This window comes from Opisthocomus hoazin, chromosome 22 (genome assembly GCF_030867145.1).
Source record: "Opisthocomus hoazin isolate bOpiHoa1 chromosome 22, bOpiHoa1.hap1, whole genome shotgun sequence".
Taxonomy (NCBI): Eukaryota; Metazoa; Chordata; class Aves; order Opisthocomiformes; family Opisthocomidae; genus Opisthocomus; species Opisthocomus hoazin.
In genome coordinates, this window is record NC_134435.1 from 10,381,084 (window position 1) to 10,404,135 (window position 23,052).

Genomic DNA, 23,052 nt, shown 5'->3' on the forward strand with positions numbered 1-23,052 from the left:
CAGGGCCCTGCTCACCTGGGGCTGGCCGGGCGCTCAGGGCGGCACCAAGCCCACATGCCACATCCACGCGTCCCTCCAGCCAAGCAGCCCGCGGGGCACCACGGCCCTTTATACGCTCACCAAGAGCAAAGTCTAAGGAGCCCGGCATTGCCCCTCGCCTCCGCTCGCTGCTCACCTCCTCCCCAGAAATTCCTGCAGTTAATGGGTAACCCCGCAGCATCCCGCGTCAGCCGTGGCCCTGGGGCGGGCTGGAGCACGCGCCCCGGGGGTACCGTGCTGCCGGCACACCCTGCCTCGCCCGCCCGAGGCTCCACATCGCCCCTGGGTGAGCGGCAGCCGGTGGGGTGGGGCGTGAAACCAGGGCAGTGCTGGAGCCCAGGGCCCGAGGGGCGATGCTGGAGCAGCCTCAGCTCTCCATCACTTGGTGCTGGGTCCTTCATCCTCTGCACAAGAGGATGAGGAGGAGGAGAAGGGCTTGGTGCTGGTGCTGCCGGGGTGTCCCAAGCCGGAGGTGAGGCCACGCACACATCCACCATCCTCAGAGCCATCTGAGCATCGTCCGTGAGGGCCCCGGCTCTGCCCAGGGCACTCGCCGTCCTCGCCGGCAGGGCGTTGGCGGTGGGTTACGTCAGCGCCGGCACGGTCCCTGTCTCCTGTCGCTGGTGGTGATGGTGGCACGCGGCCCGGCTCAACCCGTGCCAGCGGCTCAGCACAGAGCGGCCGCCAGCGCTGCGAGGGCTGCGTAGGGCAGAGCCCGCACCTTCCCAGCACGTGCGATGACAGAGTGGGCAGGAGCGGAGCGAAGCCAGCGTTGCCGTCACCACCTCCTCGATGCTGTTTATCATTACCTGCTGTTTACACACCTCCGGCCAAGTTTCCATCCATCTGCGAGGTGTCCAGCCAGCTCGTCCACATCTGCCCAGGGGACAGCCAGGGGCAAAGGCCCCTCCAGCCTCAGTGCCTGCGGGCAGTGGGCATGGAGGGGCGGCGTGGCAGCAATGTCCCTGTTTCTCCGGGATCGGACACTCCCAGGGCCCATCACCACGGACAAGCCAGCTGCGATGGCATGGAGGGACCAAGGGGAGATCCCTCTGGTACCTCAGGGTGCTTGGGAACAACCTGGGGACATCCCTGCCACTGCTGGAGCATCACTGAGCCTCTGCCGAGTCACAGACGGATGGAGCTGAATGCCTGGGAGGTGCCACAGCAGGGGACGATGTCTGTCTCCGCAGGGCCTGGGGACCCTTCTGGCCAGGGGCGCGGCCAGCGGCACCCACAGAGCCCCGTGCCAGGCTGCAGCGGGCAGGAGGCCGGTGCCCACACTTGGCCCATGCCCGGGGGCTCTTGGCCAGCTGCCCCCACAATCATTAACCCGGTGAGGCCCTGGCAGCTCTGGCTATCACTCATTGACAGGGTCGGGGCTGAAGTCCTTGGCCGTGCCGGTCCCGTAGCTTCCCCTACACCATCAGCGGTGCCGGGAAAACAAGCTCCTGGCACTGCCCCTTGCTGCCAGGCAGGGTGGCACCGGAGCCGAGCACTGGCCCTGGGGGGGCTCCGTGGGGTGCAGGGGCACTGGGGACATTGCTGCCGGGAAAAGCGCTGTCTGGCCTCGGCGGCAGAGGAAGGAGAGGGACGCGCTTCCAGGCAATGCTCTTTATTTCCCCCGGTTTCACACCACAGATGGGACTGAGCAGCACCACGGAGACACATGGGGGCTCTGACCGGGGCTGCAATCAGCCGCGACAGCGTGGGGCTGGGTGGCCATGACCCCTGTCCCTGGGTGAGCTGCCCTGGGCCACCCCTCTGCCTCTGGCTGGGCAGCAGTGACGGAGCAGTGACCCAGGGCACAGCCACGAAGGGCCCTGGCATAGACGGACGATGGAGGGATCTCCTGGCTGCTGTCGGGGGGCTGTCTCTGTAGCAGAGTGGGTCTGGGACCTCTGGGGACATGGGGCTGCCCGGGATGGGGACCCACAGGGCACAGCCACGTCTGGCAGAGCCAGGCTGAAGGTTACTGCCCAGCGCCGCTGCCGGCAGGGAAGCCAGGCCGCGCAGGCGCTGGGTACCCGCACAGCAGGCTGAGATGCTCAGCACCCCAGGGTGCCGCGTTCCTCTGGCACCAGGCAGGCCTGTCCCCGAGGGCCGGGCACCCACAGCCCCACACACAGGGGTCTACGGGGACCTGCTCCTGCGGGCCGCTTCAGCAGCTGCCCACGCAGGGTCTCCCCAGGGAGGAGGAAGTCTTCTTCGGCACGACCTGCTGGCTCTGCCTCTGTCTGCCCAGGGCAGGAACCAGGTGCTCTGCTCCACAACGGCAGCGTTATGGTGGCAGGATCAGGCCCAGCCACGCTCACACGATGCAGACGGGAACAACCTGCCCCGGGCACAGGCCAGCAGGGCCATGCTCACCCTCCCCGGGATGGGTAGACTCCGCACATCGACAACGGGGGAACCCCTGTTCCTGCAGGGTTAGGGACCAGATCCAGCCCTCAGCTCGGGAAACGCATTCTCCTGACCCTGCCTGCCCACAGCACCAGGGTTCGGGGCTGGAGCCGGCCTCGCCACCTCACCCACCCTCTCTATCCCGCACACCCTTCGGTTGGAAGGGTGCCTTCCCCACCCGCACAGTTCATGGGGCTGTTCCAGCCCAGTACAGGCAGGATTTGCCGGGGCGGCAGCTCTGCCCCAGGCAGAGTCACTGGGCAGGACAGTGCCAGGCATGCGTGGGATGCTGCAGAGTGCTTTGCAGCAGGGGCTCAGACTATGTACAGGACTCCCTTGACGTGCACCAGGATGTGACCCCACCGAGGGGCATGGCAGCAGCTCAACCACTCACAGCGACACGACACGGCAGTTTGGGACAGGACATGGACGAAACTGCGGTCCGGGCAGTGTCGGCGGTGCAGGGCAGGGGCCGGCTGGGCCCTGTGTTGAACGCCAGCATGGCCCGGGGGTACCACGCACTGCGTGCAGACGTGCAGCAGGACTCATCGGAGCTCGTGGTCGACCGGAGGCTGAGCTGGTATGGGCTCTGTGGGCTGAGGATGGCCGTTTCCTTCGCAGCCTGGGTGAGGGGCACAGGGCTGATCCGACCCCTCGCAGGCGCTGTCGTTCTGCCCAGGGAGCTGGAGGAAGTCAGGCAGGACCAGGTCCTCCTTGGAGAGCAGCCCACGCTGGTCATTGGCCCGGCAGCTCTGGGCACGGTTCAGCAGCTCCACCAGCCCTGGGGAAAATGCAGGTCATGCACCTAAGCCCAGCACGCGGGCTGCTGTCCTAATGCCTCAGCTACCCTCTCCACCTGACGTGACCCTGAACATGTCTCAGGCACAGAACCTGCACCTTCTCCCTGCTCCAGCACCCATGGGACCCTGCACCCATCCCCAGAAGACCACGGGCCCTGCATCCCTCACCCTGCATTTTGCCCCAGCCCCTCAGGTTTCAGACACACCAGGTCTCACCTTCCAGGTCATACGTGCGGCGGTTCAGGTTCATGGCAGCTGAAGACCGGGGCCGTGAGAAGGAAGAGGGCATCTCCCACAGCGCATCCGGCTCTGCTCCTGTCGGGCTCCCCTCCTGCGATGAGGGCCAGGCCTCAGTGACGGGGCAAGGAGGCAGTGCTCCCCAGCCCACGTCCCCATCGCCCTCCCACAGCCTGGCTCCTGCCTCGGCACCCGCTGCCCAGCCCCACAGTGTGTGCCAGGGTCGTGCAGGGCACAGCTTCCTCACTGACCGCGGCAGCAGCCGTGGGGACATCTCCAACCAGGGCAGCGGGGTCTTGAGCTCACCTCGCTCCGGAGCTGGGAGGGGGCAGCTGCAGCCTCGGCACTCTCCGTCACCCGCATGTCTGCAAGGCAAGGAGTGATGCTCAGCGGCCGGTGCCAGTGCCCCGGTCCTAGCCCACCCCGACAGGATGGAGCTCATCCCAAGGAGCAGGAGCCACGGCCAGCAGAAGGCAGCCTGGCCGTGTGAGCACTCAGTGGGGGGCGACACGGCCTGGGGAGGGAGGGCATGGCTTGGCAGGGAGGACACTTTACCTGCTGGTGTTTCCAGGACGAGTTTCTGAGCAGCCACTGTGCTGACCAGCTTCTCCAGGTCCAGGGCGGCTGGCTCGCCTTGCTGTAACGGGAAGAGCCAGGCAATGCCACGCTTGCTGCAGCACGCCAAAGGCAGCCAGGCTGAGGAGCTGTCAGCTCCCCGGCCAGACCCTGCCAGGTCACAGCCTGCACAGTGCAGAGGACACCCACCAGTCCCTCCTGGCCCACGGCGGGCTCCCACGGCCCTTCTGAAATACCGGTGACTCTCCATGAGCCCACAGGCTGCTGCCGGCACGGACCGCTGCTCCCCACCACCTGGGCACTGCCAGCAGCCCCTGACCCGAGCCCCAGACCCGGCCTCCCCCCCGCCCTGGCAGCATCCCGGCCGCAGGAGGCTGGGCTGTGCCCACCGAGGCGCAAGCCCTCACCCGCCGCAGCAGCGCCAGCTCCATGCGCACGCCGTACTTCCCCAGCACGGGCTGCAGCGCTTCCCGGATGCGCTTGGTTGACTTCGCTGTGATGCGGATGGTCTTGCTGAGGGAGGAGATTTCCAGCCTGCAAAGGGGGAGAAGAGGCTGTCTGCAGCCAAGCACAGGCAGGGGCTGAGCCGGGGTGCTTGGGACCCCTCGTGGTGTTGGGTGCAGGGCCCTGTGGGGAGATCAGGGTGCCGTGTGTGACACGGGCCATACACGTGTGCCGCAGCGTCAGCCCCAAGGCTCCCACTCACTCGAAGCTTATCCTGTTCTCCAGCTTCACCTCCTGGTCTGCCAACACGGAGCACTCCTGGTCCAGCACCAGCGCTTTCTGCAAGAGCCAAACCATCAGGAGAGAGCAAGCAGAGTGACACGTGGTCCCGGCCGGGGGACAGTCCGGCTGGCAGGAGCCCCCTCTCCCCGCTGCCTGCCCTACCTGCTCGTTCCCCACCAGGTAGACCTTGATGTCGGGGAGGCTGAAGCCGCGCTTCTCGCATATCCCCGCCAGCATGTCGCGGATGGAGTGGCCAGGCCGGACGGAGGCCAGCGAGGCCGTGCCGTCAGGCAGGTACACGCAGCAGTACTTCATGGGCTTGGCCGACAGCTCTGCCTCGCTGCCCCCCAGGCTCTTCCGATGGCTCTGCAGGAGGGATGCGGTGGGATGAGCCTGGCCGCTGACAGCGGGATGCCATGGGGCCGGCGCAGCGACGACTCACCTCCGTCCAAGGGCTGGCAGCTGTGCTGGCCGAGGATAGGAAGCCCAGGTCCAGGCTGGCCGAGGAGTTGAGCGAACCCTGGGACTCCCGCCACAGCATGGAGCTCCCACTGCCTTCTCCCCCTTCTAGGACAGACCAAGGGACGGTGGTGGGGACCGTGGGCTCCCTTCGGGGTCAGCGCAGCCCCTCTACCCTGCTCGGAACAGCACTTACCTGCCCAGGAGGGCTCCCGCCGCTCTCCCTTCCTGAAGGACCGGCGGGGGCTGCGGGTGGCACCACTGCCCGCTGTCTCCACGCCCAGCGGCAGGGACTTGCCCAGCTTCAGCTTCGTCTTCTGGGGTGAACAGAGAAGCATCTCAGCGCGGGGACATCCAAGGCTGCCCCTACCCTTTCCCCGGTCCCCCAAACCCCTTGTCCGTCCTCAGCCTGGGGCTGGGTTTGCTCTGAGCAGCAGGGAAGGACCCAGCGGGGAAGGACCCAGCACTGTTTTGTCAGGCCAAGGGATAGGTCCCTGCCCCCCTTCCCACCCCCTCACCTTGCTGAGGTCAGGCGGGGGGCTGCTGCTGCGGGAGTGAGGCCGCAGGTCGGGCAGGGGCTGTCCCTGGCTCTCTGCCCGCAGGCAGGCCTGGTAGAGTGGGGATTTCACGAAGCGCGTGTAGCTGTCAAACTTCATCAGGTTAAAGATCTGCAAAGGGAGGACGCGTGTGCTTAAGACCCCTGCCCACCTACAGCTTGCTCCAGCCACTGCCCCACAGTGACAGCAGCAACGCTGGGTGATGTGTGGGGTGGTCCCGCAGCCCCAGTCCCATGGGTGAGGTGGAACACGAGTGCTGCTCGTACCTGGAGCTGCTGGACGCGAAACATGTCTGGGGAGGGGGTGGCCAGCATGTCCTCCCCAATCCAGGCCTGCTTGTCAATGTTCACAGGGCTGACCGAGTGGCTGGAGAGGAACTCATCGTAGATCCGCCGTGCCTCCTGGGCCAGCTGGGAGAGCAGGGGGTCAGGCTGGGACCAGGAGCCCCCTCCTCACTGTTACCCTGCGCAGAGCCCCTGGCTCACCCTGCAGAGCCACCCGAGCCCTGAGAGGCCAAGTCCTCCCTGCGTCCGGCTCGGCACCTGCACACCAGGACGGGCATCAGAGCCAGCCGCTCCCACCCAGTGCCAAGCTCTGGGCACAACAATCCGGGATCTCCACGGAGGTACAGCCCGAGGTTGGAACTGCCCCCCCAGCTGCGTGGCTCTGTCCCCACCAGCCCCCGTCTAGCTCTCTGCCCTTGGTCTCTTGTCCTCCCAGCAGCATTCTCCACCTGCTCCATGGGCTGTGCCCTTTTCAGATCCACATCGCATCCACCTCCTTGTCCCACCCATAAGAGAGCCCAGCCTGCTCAGCCTCCCAGAACAGGGGTCTGCTAGGTCCCTGGGACACGCAGGCACGACAGTCATCTCCACCTCTGCCCACACCCCTCCCAGCAGCTGCGTGACCCAGGCTCAGCAGCGCCGTGGCAGTGCGGAGGCTGGTACCTGCTGCGTGTCGCTGGCCGGGATCTGCTGGAAGCGCTCACATGCCTGCCAGAAGTAGACGTTTTCAGCACTGAACTCCTTCTTGAGGAACTCCTGTGGGGCAGAGAGAGCTGCTGGCCTGGATGGCACCGCGGCTGTGGGACGGCTCTGTTGCTGATGACCAGGAGCCGCCGGTACCAAGGGCTGAGGTCTAGGCTGTGGCACTCACAGTGAAGTAGGTGACAGCCACGCGGTCCTGCAGCAGTGTCTCGAAGGATTCGGCCCAGCTGACCACAGACCCTTGTGTGGAGCCGCACGTGGCTGACGGTCCCGGCAGGCTGTTCACGCTGTGGTTGCTGCCACGGGCCCTGGAGGCATTTAACTCTGAGAGAGAAAAAGGGTCAGTTCCAGCGGCCTGGGCATCCCCCAGCATTGCTCCCTGTTGCCGGCAGCCCCTTCTATCAGCAGCGAGCTCATCCACCCCATCCCAAGGGGAGCCAGCGAGCCCTCCGGTAGGGAATGTGAGGAGCACCACAGCAGCATCCTCGGCAGATCGTGTGATACCACAGCCGGCACCTTCCAGTGCGACAGCCCTCCCTGCCAGCACTGGCTGTCCTCCCCTTGCTGGGCTGTCACCGTGACTCCACCTGTGACTCATCTCCCGGGGGAACAAAGCCGATCCGATCCGTGGGGAAGGCACCCAGCCTGGGAGGGAAAGCGGGGTGGAGGGGGACACAGGGGGCACACGGCACAGAGGGAAGCTCCCAGGATGGGTAGAGGTGCCTGAACTCACCTTCTCCATTCCTCTAGCCATGACAAGGAATAAACTCAGCGAGAGGAGGGCACAGAAAGTGTCATCCCCCTCTCCCAGCCCTGGGGAAACCCTCTCTCAGGGAAACCCAAGGTGCATTCAAATGGAATCCCACCGTCAAAAAGACGGAAGTTCCCAGGGGCAATCCCAGCTTTTGAACTGGTTTGGCTGGTGAGCAACTGGGAGCAGGGGGTCATTAGCAAGAGCAGGTAGGGGTATGCAAGCAGCAGGGCTCTCCTGGCAAAGCCGGTGGGAACAGAGGAGGCAGCAGGCTGCTGCTTTGCCGGGCTCCCTGCCCTTCTCCTCCTGTCCAAAACACGGGGTAACTGCACACACCCTGTGCATGCAGGTGGGAGCAGCAGCCCCTGGCACCCCATGCTGGAAGGATCCTGCAGCGGGGCCGACATGGGTGAATGGGCCAGCTGAGACATCCAGCGTACAGTGAGAGAGAGGGACAGTCAGACAGACTGACCATCAGGGAGCACGGGGCTGGCTGGTACTTGGGTTCCACTTGCCACTGCCCCCAGCACCCAAGGGTGCCAGCTGAGCAGTCAGAAGGGAGGGACAGGCACAACGGGGCTGTGCAGGAGGGATGGCAAGCCCCTGGCACAGGGCTCAGCCCGGCACTGCGGGGGCCTGGCCGTGCACCCGCCCACGGCACAGCCTGTGCTGACACAGGACCTGGCTCTCTGCTGGCTCCTCACCCCTGGCACCAGGCTGGCTGCCAGCTTCCCCCTCCCCTGAAGATGACGCTGGCCTCCTGTCCCAGAGCAAAGAGCAGCCTTACCTCCATCCGACACAGCCGGGCCCTGCGGGGTGGAGAGAAGAGAGGTGAGAGGGGGCACACGGCGTCTGCCAGCCCGGTGGAGCGGTACTCGGACAGGCGGCAGCGTGGGCGCAAGCCCAGTCTGAACCCGAGAGCAAGGGACGTGGGCTGCCGGCAAACACCGCTCTGGTGTTAGCTGCAACCAGGACGGCTGCCCCACGGCAGAGGCAGGACATGGGGCTCCCAGCCCAGGGGCAGTGGGTAGGGGGGGAGGTCACAAGGGGTGTGCAGCTTTTCTCCCACCTCCAGTGCATCTACTGCTCTGGGGCCAGGCCAGCAACTGAGAAAGGGCAGATGCTATCAGATGTACCCTGCCACCACTGCCCGGGGAGGAGAGAAGCAGCCTCCCCGGCACAGGAAGAGGAGGGGAGGAGGGGAGGGAAGGAAGGACAACCACAGCCCTAGGCAGGCAAACTGCCTGCTGCCTCCTTCCTTGGGACCTGGGGCTACTGGAGGGCAGATGCCTGAACACGGGGATCAGGTCCAAGGCACAGCAGGACATGGTGCCCTGCAGCATTGCCCTCGCCACCCCAGAAACTTGCCGCGATGTGGTACCCCGGGACCCACAGCAAGCAGGGAGATGGGCAGAGCCTTCGCAAAGCCCAGCCAAGCACCCCCAGCACGGCGCTGCCTCTCCTCACCCGCCTGGGGCCCACTGAAGTGGTGCCTTTGATCTGGCCGGGCAGTGCCCCCCACCCTGCCAGCCCCACACACCCCAGCCTTTCCTGCACACCCTCTGCCTTTCCCCAGCGCAGCCCCGCATACCCCAGCCCCACTACCCCACCCCACATGCTGCTGCCATGCCCCTTACCCCAGCCCCACACATCCCAGCCCTGCCTGCCCATTGCTGCAGCCCCACATACCCCTACTTTGCCAGCTCCTTGCTCTTCCCCCTCCATCCCTGCTACCCACATAGCTCTGCCCTGCCTGTGCCACCCAGTACCCCTCAGCACTACTGACTCCTGTTACCCCATCCCCATATGTCACTGCTTGCCCACTACCCCACTTGCCGTGCATTCCCGCTGGTATCACTGTCTCAGACTCACAAACCCTGCCTGCTCATCACCCCAGCCCCGTATGTCCCTGCCTGCCTGCTACCCAGCCCCATATACTGCTGCCTGCCCTAATACCCCTCTACATCTCTGCCTGCTTTGGATACCCAAGCCCCACACACCACTGACTGCCCAGCACCCAGCTGCACAGACCCCTGCCTGCCTGTTACCCACCCCACATCCCCCTGCCTGCCCGGTACCCGGCCCCACAGCCTCTGCCTGCCTGGTATCCGCTCCACACAGCCCCTGCCTGCTCACTGCCCCGTCCCACACCCTCTGCCTGCCTGGTACCCAGTCCCACACCCCCCTGCCTGCCCGGTACCCGGTCCCACACTCCCCTGCCTGTCCGGTACCCGGTCCCACACCCCCCTGCCTGCCCGGTACCCAGACCCACACCCCCCTGCCTGCCCGGTACCCGCCCCACACACCCCCCTGCCTGCCCGGTACCCAGACCCACACCCCCCTGCCCGCCCGGTACCCGTGCCCACACGGTGCCGCCGGGCGGGGCCGCCCCGAGGGACGGGACTCACCATGCGGCCATTGTGGACCAGCAGCAGCTTGGCCTTGCCCTGCATGCCTGGCACCCCCGGCCCAGCGCGCTACCGGCGCGGCCCGCGGCCCCGCAGCATCCCCGGCCGGCGGCGCGGCGCGGCGCGGCCCGGCTCGGCAGGGCACGGCGCGGCTCTCCCGGCCCGGCCCGGCCCGGCCCGGCGCTCCCCGGCACTACCGCTTTCGGCTGCCACAGGAAGTGTCGCCATGGGAACCGAGACCGCAGCGGGGGGAGCCGAGCCGCCCGCCCGCCCCGCGCCGCCGCTACCGGCCCCGCCGCGGTGGGCACCGGCCCCGGCGCTGGGCAGGGAGCATCCCCGCATCCCGGCCCCAGCCTCCCCCCTGTTCCCATCCCCATCCCTGACCCCGTCCCCATCTGCATCCCCATTCCTGTCCCCGCTTCCATCGACACCTCCATCCCCATCCTCATCCCTGTCTCCATCCCCATCCCTGTCCCCATCCCCATTCCTGTCCTCGCTTCCATCCACATCTCCATCCCCATCCTCATCCCCGTCTCCATCCGCATCCCCATCCCTGCCCCCATCTCCATCTGCATCGCTGTTCCCATTCACATCTACACCCCATCCCTGCCCCACCCCTGTTCCCATCCCTGTCGCCACCCCAGTCCCCATTGCCATCCCACTCAGTCCCCATCGCCAGCACGGCCTGGGCTACCTCCGGGCCACCACCCCATCGCCCCCGCTCCCCGCAGCCTGGGCAGCCTGAGGGAGCTCCTCCTGGGCATCCCATCACACCAGGGATGGGGGGGCCAGGGGCAGGGGGCTTCAGCACACCCCACGCACCCCTCCACCAGCCTGGTGCCACTCGCCCCCGTCACCCAGCGCTGGGTCTGGGGGTGGCCTTAGCGGCCAGCATGGGGGGAGTGCAGGCCGTGCCATGGGTGCCGGCAGAGCCTGGCAGCCGGGAGCAGTGGACGTGCAGCTTGGAGTCACCAAACTGATGCCTAAGCAGTTTCGCCCATCTCCTAAGGTCAGGGTTCCATGTTCATCAGCAACCACAAACCCACTGAGGATATTTTAGGATATTTGTTAGGAAATATAAGTAACTAACAGTTACAGGATAAACCACAGAGCACCATGGCAACCCACTCAAGGAAATGCTAATAACGGGGACGTAAGGTGGGTGATTAACCTATCAAAAGCAGAACCCTAACATTAAGTTGGGTGCAGATCTATGCAGAGAAAAATGAAGTGTTCCCACAGTGAACATGCACAAAAGCAGCGTGGCATTAGCAGCCGCAGCCCGGGCAGGGTCTGCGGGCAGGGGGTAGTGGAGGGCGGCTCCTGCTGCTGCCCCTCGGCCCCCCGCCGCAGCACGGAGCAGCAGTGAGGCGGGGGGCAATCGCGCTTCTCTCCTTCCCTTCGTCAGAGCGTAGCTGTGTTGTTTAGCTTGGCTTTGCAACAGGAGTTATAAATAAAAATGTCTCACCAAGAGTGTGTGACTCACGGTCCTCACCACAAGGATAACCTCTCTGCTAGGAAACCTGATCCGAGGACCGAACTGCAGCATGCAAGAATCAAAGACATTGCTTAATTAACATACTTTATCCAAATGGCGAACGAACGAGCCCCTCACCCCACCCGGGCTGGGGAAGGTGCCTGTGCCCCTCTGGACCCCCGTCCCGTGCCGCCCCCAACCTCGGGCTGCTGACAGCCCAGCCCTCGCCTGCTCCAGGGCTCGGTGGGTTCCCTCGGACGGCAGCGGGGAGCCGGGGCAGCGGCTGACGTGGCCTTGAGCAGCTCGCGCTGGGCGTGCTCAGCAGGACCTGCTGTCGCCCCTCGAGGGGCAGCTCGTGGATGCTGGTGTCACCTCACCCCGCTTGGGACGTGTGCTGAGGCATCGTCCCTCGCACGGGAGGCCGTGCCAGCCCTGCGCAGCGGGACGTGGCTGTCCCTGTGCCCTGCCTCGGCAGCAGGCAGCGGCTCCCTTCGGAGCTGCAGCGTCTCTCCCGGGATCACGCACTGGCCGCATGGCTCCATCCCACCGCCATGCTCTGCCTGCGGTGACGCCCGCGGTGACACCTCCTCCCATGGCTGCGCTGCCATCCCCAGCCGGAGCCCGGCCCCGTGGGGAGAGGGACGCCCTGTGCCCCAGTGCCGCAGCCCGGCGGGACCCGCTTTGTCCCGGGGGCAGGCGGCGGCGGGGCGACAGCTGGCTGGGGGATTTGCCGACGGCATTATTTAATGCTGTGGGTAAATGGAGAAACGGCCGCTAATTCTGGAGCCCGTAATCCTCTTCCTCCCGCAGGGATGGGGTGCGTGCCAGTCACGCAGCCGCCGGCAGGCCCCGGGGACAAGCCCGCGGCAGCTCCGCAGGCGTGCTGCGGGACGGAGTGACTCCCAGGCCATGGGTGATGTGCAGAAGGTAAGCGGGGCCTGGTGACATTCCGCCCGTGCCGGGGTGGGTGTCCCCGCACCAGCTCCCGGCTGCGGTGCCAAACAGCCCGGCAGAGTGGGACCAGGGCTGTACCCCGGGCTTGGCCCCCCCAGCACACCCAGGAGCTGGTGGGGCTCCCAGGGCAGGGACAGCGCACCCGGGGGGGGACCACGGTTGGGCAGATCTGCCACAGGGCCACCCTGAGCCTGGACACCTTGGAAGCCAAGCCCTGGTGTGCACGCAGGCCACAGACACAGGGTACCCACAGCCCACAGCTTCCCCCTCCAAAACAAGGGTGCTCTGCAGCAACCCGGCGCCCCGCAGGGCTCCCCCAGCCCCCCGTGCCCGCAGGGGCTGCTCTCCGTCATCCAGAAGCTGAGGGGCTCCCCGGAGCAGGAGCTCCGCATTGTCCTGCTGGGGCTGGACAACGCGGGGAAGACCACGCTGCTGAAACGCCTGGCGTCCGAGGAGGTCAGCAGCATCACGCCCACCCAGGTAGGCGCTGCTGGGGAACACGGGCGGTGGGAGGGTGGCAGGTCCTGCCCTCCCCTTGGGTGATACTGGGGTTTGCGTCCCCACGCAGGGCTTCAACATAAAGAGCGTCCACTCGCACGGCTTCAAGCTGAACGTCTGGGATATCGGGGGGCAGCGCTCCATCCGCCCATACTGGAGAAAGTACCTGGGCAGCACTGACCTGCTGGTGAGTGGAGCGGCCGCCGCAGCCCCCCGCCGCCCCGCGCGTGGAGAGCCGTGGCCTCTGTGCAGGGGCCCGTACCCCAGGAGAGCCCTGAGGTCCCCGCAGAAGGCAGAAGGCTGTGCAGCCGGGCGAGGAGGAGACACTGACTGCCCCTTTCGTCCCCACGGCAGATTTATGTCATTGACAGTGCAGACCAGAAGCGTTTCGAGGAGACGGGGCAGGTATGAGGGGTCCGGTGGGGGGTGGCTGGGGCTCGGACCCGGCTGGCACCAGCTCTCTGAGGACTGGAGCAGGGAGCAAGGCTGCTCTCCACGGTGGAGCAGCACCGCTGTGGGGGCCAAGCCGTCCTCAGAGCTATGGGGGAAGGGCTCATGATCAGGGTCTCAGCACGCAGAGTCACCCCACCCTGCTCCCCCTGCACCAAGGTGTGATGCCCCAGGGGTACCCGCCGCAGTACACCTGCCCCTGGTGACAGCGATCCCTCTGTCACCAGCCCTCCTCCCACCTCCCCAGCGCCAGGTGAGCCATACGACCAAGCAAAGATTTACGAGTAGCGAATTCAGAGTCACAAACCATGGGAACAAAGCTGGAGAGGGGAAGGTGAGACTCTGAGTGTCAGTCTTGGCTGTACCGGCACCAGACGGCGGCGTGGGTGTGCCAGACAGCACAGGGCTGGCAGCAGCCTCCTGTAGCTGCCCTTTGCCCAAGGCTCTCGGTGCGGGAGTGCTTCAGCCCTCAGGCAGTACCGTGTGCGGCTCCTGGGCTCTCTTCAGGGCAGGTGGACCCTCAGGGGTGCGTCTCTCCCTTGGGATGTCGAGACCTCACGGCTTCTTTGGCTGCAATAAGAGCACCAGAGAGAGGGGACTGAGGTGCTTCGGGGGACTGTGGTGCCCCAGCCCGCCCCGGGCAGCACAGGCAAGCGGCCCGGCAGCTCCATGTAGGGGGGCAGCAGCGAGCGGCAGCCCGGGGAGATGGGTCTCTCTTGGCAGGAGCTGGCAGAGCTCACCGAGGAGGAGTCCCTCACGGGGGTCCCACTGCTGGTGTTTGCCAACAAGCAGGACCTAGTGACTGCAGCACCCACAGCCGAAATTGCAGAAGGGCTGAGCCTCCACACCTACCGGGACCGGGAATGGCAGATCCAGGCCTGCTCAGCCTTGTCTGGGGAAGGAGTGCAGGTAGAGATGCGGGCTGTGGGCTCTGCAGAGGTGGGAGAGGACCCAAGGACCTCAGCGCTATTGGGGCTGCGCTGACGGGTGTCTCTTCCCTCCAGGATGGGATGAACTGGATTTCCAGCCAGATCATGAACAGGAAGAAGTGAGAGCTGCGAAGCACCAGCCTGGACTGAGCTGCAGGTCCCTAAGCTGTGGCCAACCCCCTTGTTCCCTGGACTGCCCCCGAGGCCTCGGCTGGGCCCTGAGCCTTGGGCTGCCGGGCTCGGATGGGCTTCCCACCCAGGCTTTCACTCATCAGTCGGCTTCCCCTCTCCCTGCCTCCTGGGCTCCTCGTACCCCCCCACCCTCCTGCAGCCCCCGTGCTGTTGGAGGCAAGCACATGTGCTGTTGTATCAAGGGCCCGCATGCCTCTAGAACAAGAACTCACTCAGGACCGGTCCACCCATGCTGCCAGCACACCCTGCAGAGGCTGCTGCAACGCACAAACTGCCCTGGTCACGCTGGGCACCCCACCACAGCCGCGGCCGTGCCCACAGACACGGCACGTGCAGCCACCCGAACGGCGCGCCTTCCCCTTGGCTCGCGCAGGGTGCGGCTGGTGCTGCCCCAGCCACGGCAGCGGCGTTGCCAAGGCCTCGGCTCAGCGTCCTTCACCGGCCCCAGGAGCCCCCAGGCATGCACAGGACCCGGGACAAGCACAGAGACACAGAGGGGACCTGGCCGGGCAGTCACCAGCGTTGGTGACACCCTTGGTTGCACTTGGAAGCACGCTGCCCTACACACCGCCACAGTGGGGCTTCTGCCGCCCCGGTGAAGACGCCCATCCCGGGGGCTGGAAGATGCAACTCCTCAGCCACCGCAGCCGCCCTGGCCGAGCGCCCGCGGCACCGGGACGGGTGGGAGACCCGCCGCAGCGGGGCTGGGGGCTCCCGCTGCGCCAGGCCCCAGCTGCGGCCCTGCCTGCAGACAGGTGGCCCCGCGGCCCTCAATAAAGCCGCCCGTGACCTCCGTGCCGCCTCGGCGAGTCCATCCCGCGGAGCTGGGGCAGCGCTGCCCCCCGCCCCGCCGCTCTGCGCCTCGGGGAGGCCTGCGCGGCGCCGGCCTGGGGCCGTTCCCGGGGCCGCGCCCCGCCCCCAAGACCTGGCGCCATCTTGCGCGGCGTTGCCATGGCGACAGACTGCCGAGGACCGCCGCGCCCGCGCCGCCCGAGCGGGTCACGTGTCCCGTGGGAGGCGCGAGCCGCGCACGTGACCGGCACGAGGAGGGAGAGCGGACTACAGCTCCCGGCGTGCCCCACGCCGCCGCGCCCGCGCAGTGCACGCCGGGGGGCGCTCTGCAGCTCCTCCCCCCCCCGCCCGCCCAAAGCACGGCGGGAGCCGCGCGGCGCCCTGGCCCCGCCCCCTTCCCCGCCATAGGCGGGCAGGAGTGAGGCTTGCCCGCAGAGACGGGGAACGCGGTGGTGTGTGGGCTTCTGATTGGCGGCACGGGCTGCCGTTCGTGGGCGGGGCCGGGAGCGGGAGCAGCGCGCCGGAAGGCGGAAGCGGAGGATGGCGGCGGGTGCGGGCGGGCTGCTGGCGGCCGCGGCGCTGCTGTTGGCGGGGGCCGGGCCGCGCCCGGCGTCCGCCGAGCTCACGGACGGCAACAGCGAGCACCTGAAGCGGGAGCACTCGCTGATGAAGCCGTATCAGGGTGAGCGCGGGGCCGGGCCGGGCCGGAGGCCCCGTGGCGGCCCGGGCTGAGCCGCGCTCTCTCTGCCCCGTTGCAGGCGCGGGCTCCGCCGCGATGCCGCTGTGGGACTTCCAGGGCAGCACCATGGTTACCAGCCAGTACGTCCGCCTGACGCCCGACGAGGGCAGCCGGGAGGGCTCCATCTGGAATCGCGTGGTGAGATGGCGGCGGGGGGCGGCGGGGCCCGGGGCGGCCCCAGCGCCTCTCCCGGCTCTTGCCCTGAGGCCGCTGGGCCGTCTCTCCGCACAGCCCTGCTTCCTCAAGGACTGGGAGCTCCACGTCCACTTCAAGATCCACGGAGCCGGCAAGAAGAACCTGCACGGGGACGGCCTGGCGCTGTGGTACACGCAGGAGCGCCTGGTGCCAGGTACGGGGTGCAGCCGGGGGCTGCCGGGCCGAGGCCTCCTCAGCGCTCGCAGGCAGCCAGGGAGCTGCCCCTGGCCTGGCAGGGTTCTCGCCAGGGAGGGCGTTTGAGTTCCCCTCGCTCTGGCTTCACTGGAGTGGGGTGGTGTGTGCACGTTCTGCCCTCAGTCATCTGCCTGGCAGTAAGCAGCTCTCGCAGCTCTTTTCGATAGAAAGGAGCACAAATTCTGTCTGACAGCCTTCTGTTCCCAATGCTGTGCCCTGTTCCAGGTCCTGTCTTTGGCAGCAAGGACAACTTTCACGGACTGGCTATTTTCCTTGATACGTACCCCAACGATGAAGCGACAGAGGTGAGTGGTTCAGGGAGCTCGTTCAGCACTGACGAGGCTGTTTCCTCGCGGCTTCGTGCTCCGAGTGCTTCATGCCCGGACCACGGAAAAGTCTCTCCTTATGTGAGAGTGCGCTGCTCTTCCCGTCCTGGGAGCTGGGAAAGGGAAGAGTTTGAATGTGCGTTAACAGAGATGAGGAGGTCTTTGTTCTGCCTTCTGCTGCTGTTGACTGACACGGATGTTTCCAAGGCCTTTCCCCATCTGCATGAGAGGGTGCCACAGAGCTGTAGCTGGTTGAATTCAGCATTATACAAGTAAAGAGCTAATAAGTAAAGTTAGAGGAAATTCATCCTGAGCGCCATTTCCTGAGCTTCTCTGTGGTTTGGTTGCTCATTCCGTGTTGTTTCTGGCCTTGCTCTCTGTTTGCAACCCGGGTATCTCTGAAATAGAAACTCCCAGCTTTTTGCTCCAGAATTCCCCGTGGCCGAAATACAGATCATGGCTCCTGTGGAGACTGTTGGTCCTTTTCTTCTCTCCTGCCCCATGTCTGTGGATCTCATTACGGCACAGTAGGAAAACGTAACTGTGCGTGTCAGATCTGTTGTGCCAAAAACGTGTCACCTAAGTCACAAAGCACCTGGCCATGACCCCATCCCCCTCTGGTTTGATGCTCACTGGGAGGTGAGTTCTTGCCTCCCGTGTTTACTCTTCTGGAGTAAGTAATCCTCTTGACGACAAAGCCATGAGCGTGGTCATGCTGCTCGTGTGAGATTTCTACCCATTCTGAGTCCTGTGCTCTGTTCTGACACTTCTTACCCGGTCTGGTGCTCGCTCTGCAAGTCTGGGGTGGTCTCGTTGCCCCAGCCATGCGCTGTGCTGTGGGCTCAGGGGAGGATCTTGATGCAGAAGGTCAGAAATGGCAGCTCGGCTTTAGCCAGAACAAGCTCTCACTCCGTTTAGCAGCAGCTTTATGTAGAAAATGAGCCTTGGTGTCATCGTTCTGCCCTCCCTACCCGACTGCGCAGCAGAGCTGTTGTTGCTGCGCCTGGCGGAGCTCCCGCTCTTGCTGAGGTTCTGACCAGGCAGGGGAAGGTGGCTCTCGGTCTCGCAGGCTCCTGCAGCCTGGCAGCAGCAGCGCTCTCCTCCCTGCAGCGCGTGTTCCCCTATATCTCTGCGATGGTGAACAACGGCTCCCTGACGTACGACCACAGCAAGGACGGGCGCTGGACGGAGCTGGCGGGGTGCACCGCCGACCTGAGGAACCAGAACCACGACACTTTCCTGGCAATTCGGTACTCCCGAGGCCGCCTGACGGTGAGCTGTGGCGGAGGAGGGTGTCTCGCCTGTTAAGATGGGGCAGGGGTTGCTGTGTCAGGCCCGGAGATGGTTTTCCAAGCCCCACCACCCACCTTTCCTGTGCCTCCGGCTCCTGAAGAGCTGCGGGGTGGCGGCGGGTGTCCGTGGTGCGATGTTCTCCTGGTCTTGCAGGTGATGACCGACGTGGAAGACAAGAACGAATGGAAGAACTGCATTGACATCGCAGGGGTGCAGCTGCCAACCGGCTACTTCTTCGGTGCTTCCGCTGGCACTGGAGATTTGTCTGGTGAGGGGAGGCTTTGCTTGCAGGCGTGCTTGGAGCCCGGGAGCTAATGCTACGGGTGCATCGTACGGCTTTGATGGCTGCTTCTCCCTGAATTGTGAGAATCTTGAAATCCTGTTGGGTAGGGAGCTGTGGCCTGAGAATGGAGGCACCTAAAAACTGAGGAACATCTGAAATTGCAGTTTGATACCTGGGGTGTAAGGGTGGCTTGAGAGGGAAGGAGAGCTGGACCTGGCAGAGCACGGTCCCGGGGATGCTCTGAGCGCGTGGACATCTCCCGGAGCTTCTGACGGTGTTTGGCACTGATGGTTGTTCCCTAGACAATCACGACATCATCTCGATGAAGCTGTTCCAGCTCATGGTGGAGCACCCTGCAGAAGATGAGACCATTGACTGGACCAAGATTGAGCCGAGCGTCAGCCTCCTGAAGTCGCCTAAAGGTGAGCCTCGGGCCTTCAGAAGCCATCGGCGGAGGACGGGGACGTGGGGGTGGACTCTTGAAAGGCCTCCCTGCGGGAGCTGCGGCTGCGTCGGTCTCCGTAGCTGCTCGTGTCCTTGCAGACAACGTGGATGACCCGACGGGGAACTTCCGGAGCGGGCCTCTGACGGGCTGGAAGGTGTTCCTGCTCCTGCTCTGCGCGCTGCTGGGCATCATCGTCTGTGCGGTGGTGGGAGCCGTCGTCTTCCAGAAACGCCAGGAGCGGAACAAGCGTTTCTACTAGCGCAGGACCGGGGGCCTGGGCCCCGACCCGTCTTTCCTATGGGGAGCTGTAAAAACTGTGGTTTCTAAAAGCTGTTTCTGAGAAATATCAGAAGTATTTTCTTATCTGTCTGTCTGGCTGTAACCCCTGCCCGGCGTCGGGCCCATTGGACCCTGGGGGGTGATTGCTGCTGGGACCCCCACCTCACACGGAGGCCCCCCCTTGCCCCCGGGCTGAGGAGCAGGAGACCGGACATCGCTCCCCCCGTTTTTGGGGTGCTCCCCTGCCCCAGCCGGGACCTGAGGCGAGGGGGGGGGGTGTGAATGTGGGGGGGCTGCGAGTGGGGCATTAAAGGACTGACACCGGCTGCGGCTCTGGCTCTGTCTGGGGGGGAGGACAGGGGGCCTCTGCTGGGGGAGGTGTTGTGGGGTTGGGGGCCGGTCCCTTGTGGGGTTGCCCCCGGCGGGGATGTCCCCAGGGGGGGTTCCCCGGATGCGCCGCTGCCGCGGAGGTTTCCGGCGCGGTGCCCGGGGGAGGGGAGGCCGTGCGGGGTAGGGGGGGGGTGTGCGTCCCCGCTGGCCCGGGCCCGCCCCCGGCCCGCCCCCCCCGGGCGGGCGGAAGCGAGCGGGGCGGAACGGAGCGGCGGGGCCGGGCCGCGTTTCCGGGGGGGGGGGGGGGCCGCAGCCAGCGTGTCCCGCGGCGGCGGCGGGGCCGGGCGAGCGCCATGGGCCCGGCCCGCCGCAGGGCCGCGCTCCGCCTGCGCGGCGGCGGGTGAGCGGGGGGGGGGGGGTCCCGGTCCCCCGTTCTCGTACCCGGTTCGCGTCCCCGGTGCCCGCCGGGCGCTGACCCCGTGCTGTCCCGCAGGTCCCCGCCGCTGCTGGGCCTGCTGCCCGGCCGCTTCTCCGTCTTCCCGCTCTTCTTCCTGGCGCTGCTGCTGGGCTTCGCCTCGCTGCTCTGGCTCCAGCTCAGCTGCTCGGGCGAGGGCCCGCTCCCCGGCGGCGGGCAGAGCCCGGGGGGTCCCCGCCAGCCCTGCCCACCCCAGGCCCCGCTCCCGCCGGTGGCGGGGGACGAGCCGTCGTGGGGTCCCCACCGCCTGGCGCTGCTCGTCCCGTTCCGGGAGCGCTTCGAGGAGCTGCTGGCCTTCGTGCCCTACATGCACCGCTTCCTGAGCAAGAAGAGGATCCGCCATCGCATCTTCGTCCTCAACCAGGTGGATCACTTCAGGTAGCGTCAGCCCTGGCCGCGGCGAGCCCTGCTCCGAGCGCTGAGGGGGTCTCCCGCTCGCCTCTGGAGCAGCCCGGGGCCTGGACAACGGGGAGTCGGGGCTGGGGCGTGATGCCCTCCCCGCATTTACAAGCTCTAGGGTTTATAGAAGGACAAAGTGGTTTTTCGCTTCTCTTCCTAAGGGAGAAGAGAATTACCTACTCCCAGGTGTTTCAGCTTTCTCCCCCATGTTGCAGGGCCATGGCCACAAACATCTGGGGATGCTGAAATGCAAAGAAACACTGCAGGGTGGTTGGAAACGCGGTTGCTCACCCCTGTTCCGTACCAACCTCCGGCCCTGGCGAGCGCCGTGGAGCTCCCCAGCCGGCCTCGGGCAGGACGGGGGTTGCGGTAGCCACTTCGGGTCGGCGGTGGCCAGACCCCTGCGCGTCGCCGCCGGGCTCCGTGTGCTGCCTGCGGAGGGAGAAGCAGGGGTGCGGTTTCAGGACGGGCAGCCGTGGCACCTGGCGCTGTGAAGGCGGGGAAGACCGCGTTCGTGTGTGTCCCCTTTTGGGGACCAGTCGAACATTACGCGTTGAGGAGCATGAGAGAGGGATGTGAAGGGATTGGGGGCTGCTGCGTGTGGCGCTGAGAGTCCCCAGTCCCGTGGCAGGTTTAACAGGGCATCCCTGATCAACGTGGGCTTCCTGGAGAGCGGCAACGACACCGACTACATCGCGATGCATGACGTCGATCTCCTGCCTCTCAACGAGCAGCTGGACTACGGCTTCCCGGAGGCAGGACCCTTCCACGTGGCATCCCCGGAGCTGCACCCGCTCTACCACTATAAGACCTACGTGGGCGGCATCCTGCTGCTCACCAAGCAGCACTATGAGATGGTGAGCGTGCAGGTGGGACATCCCGGCCGGTTTGGGGCAGGGGCTATGACATTGTCTTGGTGAGCAGTTGTACATTTTGTGCTCTACGCTTGGGAAGGGGGGAAAGGAGTCAGAATGGTTCGGGGACAGAGCCTGCTGCCTGAACTGGTGCGGGGCGGGAAAGGGAAGGCTGCGCTGGTGCTCAGGGCGTGTGATGCTGGTGTCTGCTCCTTTGTGGCACGTGGAGTTGTGCCGGACCAGGCCTCGGCCGGTACAGTGCCCATCTCATTTCAGTGCAACGGCATGTCCAACCGCTTCTGGGGCTGGGGACGGGAGGACGACGAGTTTTATCGACGCATCAAAGGAGCCGGTCTCCAGGTAATGGGTGCTCTGTGGCCTTCTAGCTTGAGATTGTCCATCTCCTTGTCTCCCCACCTGGCCCCTGGCTGTAGCCACCCAGGTCAGCCCTTCTGTGCTCCCCATTCCAGTAGTAGGCACAGCAGGTTTTCCAGTAGTTTTTCCAGTAGCTTTGCTCTCCTTCCAGGTTCGCCGTCCCTCTGGAATCACGACTGGATACGAGACTTTCCAGCACCTGCACGACCCAGCGTGGAGGAAGAGAGACCAGAAGCGCATTGCTGCGCAGAAGCAGGTGAGACCTCAGTGTGTTCGAGGGGAACCGCGGGAAATTTGGGCTGTGATCACCACGTGCTCTGAGCCCTCCTTGCTCACGTGCTCCCCTGCCAGCTCGGTGCTCCCTCCCCAGGCACTGGGTGCTTTCCCCTCCACGGGAAGCCAGCGTGGGCTGAATGGTCTTTCTCTTCCTCAGGAACAGTTCAAGGTGGATCGGGAGGGAGGCCTGAACAATGTGAGGTACCAAATCGAGTCACGGACAGCTCTGAGTGTGGCAGGAGCCCCTTGCACCGTCCTCAATATCTTGCTGGACTGTGACACAAGCGAGACGCCTTGGTGCACGTTCAGCTGAGCCTGTCTCCCATGTGCCAGTCGTGTGCACGGTGCTTGTGCCAAGACGCCGGGGCTGTCGCCAGGCTGCTGGGAGCAGGCAGGATTTTTGTAGTGGACGAACATGGTGGTGCTGGTGAGACGCAGAGGGACAGAAAAGACCGAGACCCGGGCTTTGCTGGGACCAACAGAAGAGGCTGAGAGTGGGACTCTGTGGCGTCGCTGTGGATGCTGGTGCTCCCTCCCAGGACAGGTGCAGGGACAGTTTTCCTGCGCTGGACATGGCTGAGCTGCCACCCAGCTCAGAGGACAATAAAGAACTATCAGGGCACCTGTGAGCTGTGAATGCCCTGGGCCACACTGCGCCGCTCCTTCTTCCTGCTCCCTTCACCTTTCAGGCGTCAGCACACCCGTTTCTGGCTTGGCCCCAGCTACGCTCTGTCTGGACAGGCGATCTGCTCTGGTTTGGAGGCAAGGCCAGTCTGGAACGGGCTCCGAGTTCTGCAGCGGTGCCTGTGTTTCGGGTACCCCCAGGGCTGTGCTGTGGTTGCTTCGTTGCAGGAAGCGGTAATGGTTGAGCTGTGCCCCACGCCCCACTGTCCGCAGCTCTGCCCGGGACTGCTGTCCCTGTTCATCCTCGTGGATTAAGCAGGAGAGCTGTGTCTGAGCTGCTCGCTTCCTTGCCTGCCTTCTGTGGCGCGTGCTGCCTCAGCCTTTTCGGGGGGGTTGGAGAGCTGCTGTACCCCCAGCAGCACCGAGGGGAGCTGGGATCTGCGCTGGCTCTTGTCTGAGGCGTCCTGGGAAGGACTGGCTGGCAGGCTCACCGCTGTGCTGGTGGAGCCGGGGAGATGGCGTGGGTCAACCTGCCTGAGTCGAGGGGAACCAGAGCTTCCCTGGGCAAGGCGGGGATGCTCCTCTCGAGGTGGAAGCAGGAGGGTTTGGATTGACGAGGGAGAAGCACGGCTGAGCAGGGCCCCGGCTGCTCACCCACTCGCTCCAGCCGCCCAGCCCTGCCCTGCTGCCAGCCCGGTTTCTCCCATGGTGTGGCAAGACAAGGGCCTGG

At 65.6% G+C, this 23,052-nt stretch overlaps 4 protein-coding genes across 8 annotated transcripts; 3 read left to right on the forward strand and 1 right to left on the reverse strand.

Moving 5' to 3' along the window:
* Nucleotides 1-1,630: 1,630 nt before the first annotated feature.
* On the reverse strand, nt 1,631-10,056 carry RGS14 (regulator of G protein signaling 14). Of its 2 annotated transcripts, none has more exons than XM_075441798.1 (15): nt 9,943-10,056; nt 8,322-8,343; nt 6,953-7,107; nt 6,745-6,837; nt 6,064-6,207; nt 5,759-5,908; nt 5,437-5,557; nt 5,224-5,345; nt 4,944-5,147; nt 4,762-4,838; nt 4,463-4,589; nt 4,035-4,116; nt 3,786-3,844; nt 3,459-3,573; nt 1,631-3,223 (listed from the first exon to the last, which is right to left on the reverse strand). In XM_075441798.1, exons 1-15 carry the CDS (start codon nt 9,985-9,987, stop codon nt 2,988-2,990), a joined length of 1,752 nt encoding a protein of 583 aa, XP_075297913.1. In that variant the 5' UTR covers nt 9,988-10,056; the 3' UTR covers nt 1,631-2,987. The 2 variants fall into 2 exon arrangements, with proteins under 2 accessions (XP_075297913.1, XP_075297911.1); XM_075441796.1 differs by having other exon boundaries at nt 5,224-5,348.
* Nucleotides 10,057-12,178: 2,122 nt separating this feature from the next.
* Nucleotides 12,179-14,373, forward strand: LOC104326351 (ADP-ribosylation factor-like protein 3). 3 transcript variants are annotated; one of them, XM_075441668.1, is made up of 6 exons: nt 12,179-12,346; nt 12,653-12,853; nt 12,942-13,058; nt 13,226-13,276; nt 14,045-14,230; nt 14,326-14,373. In XM_075441668.1, exons 1-6 carry the CDS (start codon nt 12,179-12,181, stop codon nt 14,371-14,373), a joined length of 771 nt encoding a protein of 256 aa, XP_075297783.1. The 3 variants fall into 3 exon arrangements, with proteins under 3 accessions (XP_075297783.1, XP_075297784.1, XP_075297785.1); XM_075441669.1 differs by having other exon boundaries at nt 12,329-12,346; nt 12,683-12,853; XM_075441670.1 differs by having other exon boundaries at nt 12,329-12,346; nt 12,710-12,853.
* A 1,393-nt stretch (nt 14,374-15,766) lies between these two features.
* LMAN2 (lectin, mannose binding 2) lies at nt 15,767-19,073 on the forward strand. Its single transcript, XM_075441799.1, has 8 exons — nt 15,767-15,916; nt 15,993-16,111; nt 16,205-16,322; nt 16,589-16,668; nt 17,800-17,961; nt 18,136-18,250; nt 18,568-18,687; nt 18,809-19,073. The coding sequence occupies exons 1-8, from the start codon at nt 15,775-15,777 to the stop codon at nt 18,967-18,969; spliced, it is 1,017 nt and encodes a 338-aa protein (XP_075297914.1). The 5' UTR covers nt 15,767-15,774; the 3' UTR covers nt 18,970-19,073.
* Nucleotides 19,074-19,668: 595 nt separating this feature from the next.
* Nucleotides 19,669-22,349, forward strand: B4GALT7 (beta-1,4-galactosyltransferase 7). 2 transcript variants are annotated; one of them, XM_075441555.1, is made up of 7 exons: nt 19,669-19,719; nt 19,813-20,172; nt 20,825-21,050; nt 21,324-21,407; nt 21,574-21,678; nt 21,856-21,899; nt 22,032-22,349. In XM_075441555.1, the coding sequence occupies exons 1-7, from the start codon at nt 19,673-19,675 to the stop codon at nt 22,102-22,104; spliced, it is 939 nt and encodes a 312-aa protein (XP_075297670.1). In that variant the 5' UTR covers nt 19,669-19,672; the 3' UTR covers nt 22,105-22,349. The 2 variants fall into 2 exon arrangements, with proteins under 2 accessions (XP_075297670.1, XP_075297669.1); XM_075441554.1 differs by having other exon boundaries at nt 21,856-22,349.
* The last annotated feature ends 703 nt before the right edge of the window (nt 22,350-23,052 follow it).

What these genes read in the sequence shown, in the direction of transcription:
- LOC104326351 (XM_075441668.1), top strand. Translation starts at nt 12,179, where the DNA reads ATGGAGAAACGGCCGCTAATTCTGGAGCCCGTAATCCTCTTCCTCCCG. An exon ending in TGGGCAGCACTGACCTGCTG is followed by an intron (nt 13,059 to 13,225) that starts GTGAGTGGAGCG and finishes TCCCCACGGCAG; the next exon opens with ATTTATGTCATTGACAGTGC. An exon ending in TGTCTGGGGAAGGAGTGCAG is followed by an intron (nt 14,231 to 14,325) that starts GTAGAGATGCGG and finishes TCTTCCCTCCAG; the next exon opens with GATGGGATGAACTGGATTTC.
- B4GALT7 (XM_075441554.1), top strand. Translation starts at nt 19,673, where the DNA reads ATGGGCCCGGCCCGCCGCAGGGCCGCGCTCCGCCTGCGCGGCGGCGG. An exon ending in CTCCGCCTGCGCGGCGGCGG is followed by an intron (nt 19,720 to 19,812) that starts GTGAGCGGGGGG and finishes GCTGTCCCGCAG; the next exon opens with GTCCCCGCCGCTGCTGGGCC. An exon ending in AACCAGGTGGATCACTTCAG is followed by an intron (nt 20,173 to 20,824) that starts GTAGCGTCAGCC and finishes GTCCCGTGGCAG; the next exon opens with GTTTAACAGGGCATCCCTGA.
- RGS14 (XM_075441796.1), bottom strand. Translation starts at nt 9,987, where the DNA reads ATGCAGGGCAAGGCCAAGCTGCTGCTGGTCCACAATGGCCGCATG. An exon ending in TGGTCCACAATGGCCGCATG is followed by an intron (nt 8,344 to 9,942) that starts GTGAGTCCCGTC and finishes TCCACCCCGCAG; the next exon opens with GGCCCGGCTGTGTCGGATGG. An exon ending in CCCCGCCTGACCTCAGCAAG is followed by an intron (nt 5,558 to 5,758) that starts GTGAGGGGGTGG and finishes TGTTCACCCCAG; the next exon opens with AAGACGAAGCTGAAGCTGGG.
- LMAN2 (XM_075441799.1), top strand. Translation starts at nt 15,775, where the DNA reads ATGGCGGCGGGTGCGGGCGGGCTGCTGGCGGCCGCGGCGCTGCTGTTG. An exon ending in GCAGGAGCGCCTGGTGCCAG is followed by an intron (nt 16,323 to 16,588) that starts GTACGGGGTGCA and finishes GCCCTGTTCCAG; the next exon opens with GTCCTGTCTTTGGCAGCAAG. An exon ending in CCAACGATGAAGCGACAGAG is followed by an intron (nt 16,669 to 17,799) that starts GTGAGTGGTTCA and finishes TCCTCCCTGCAG; the next exon opens with CGCGTGTTCCCCTATATCTC.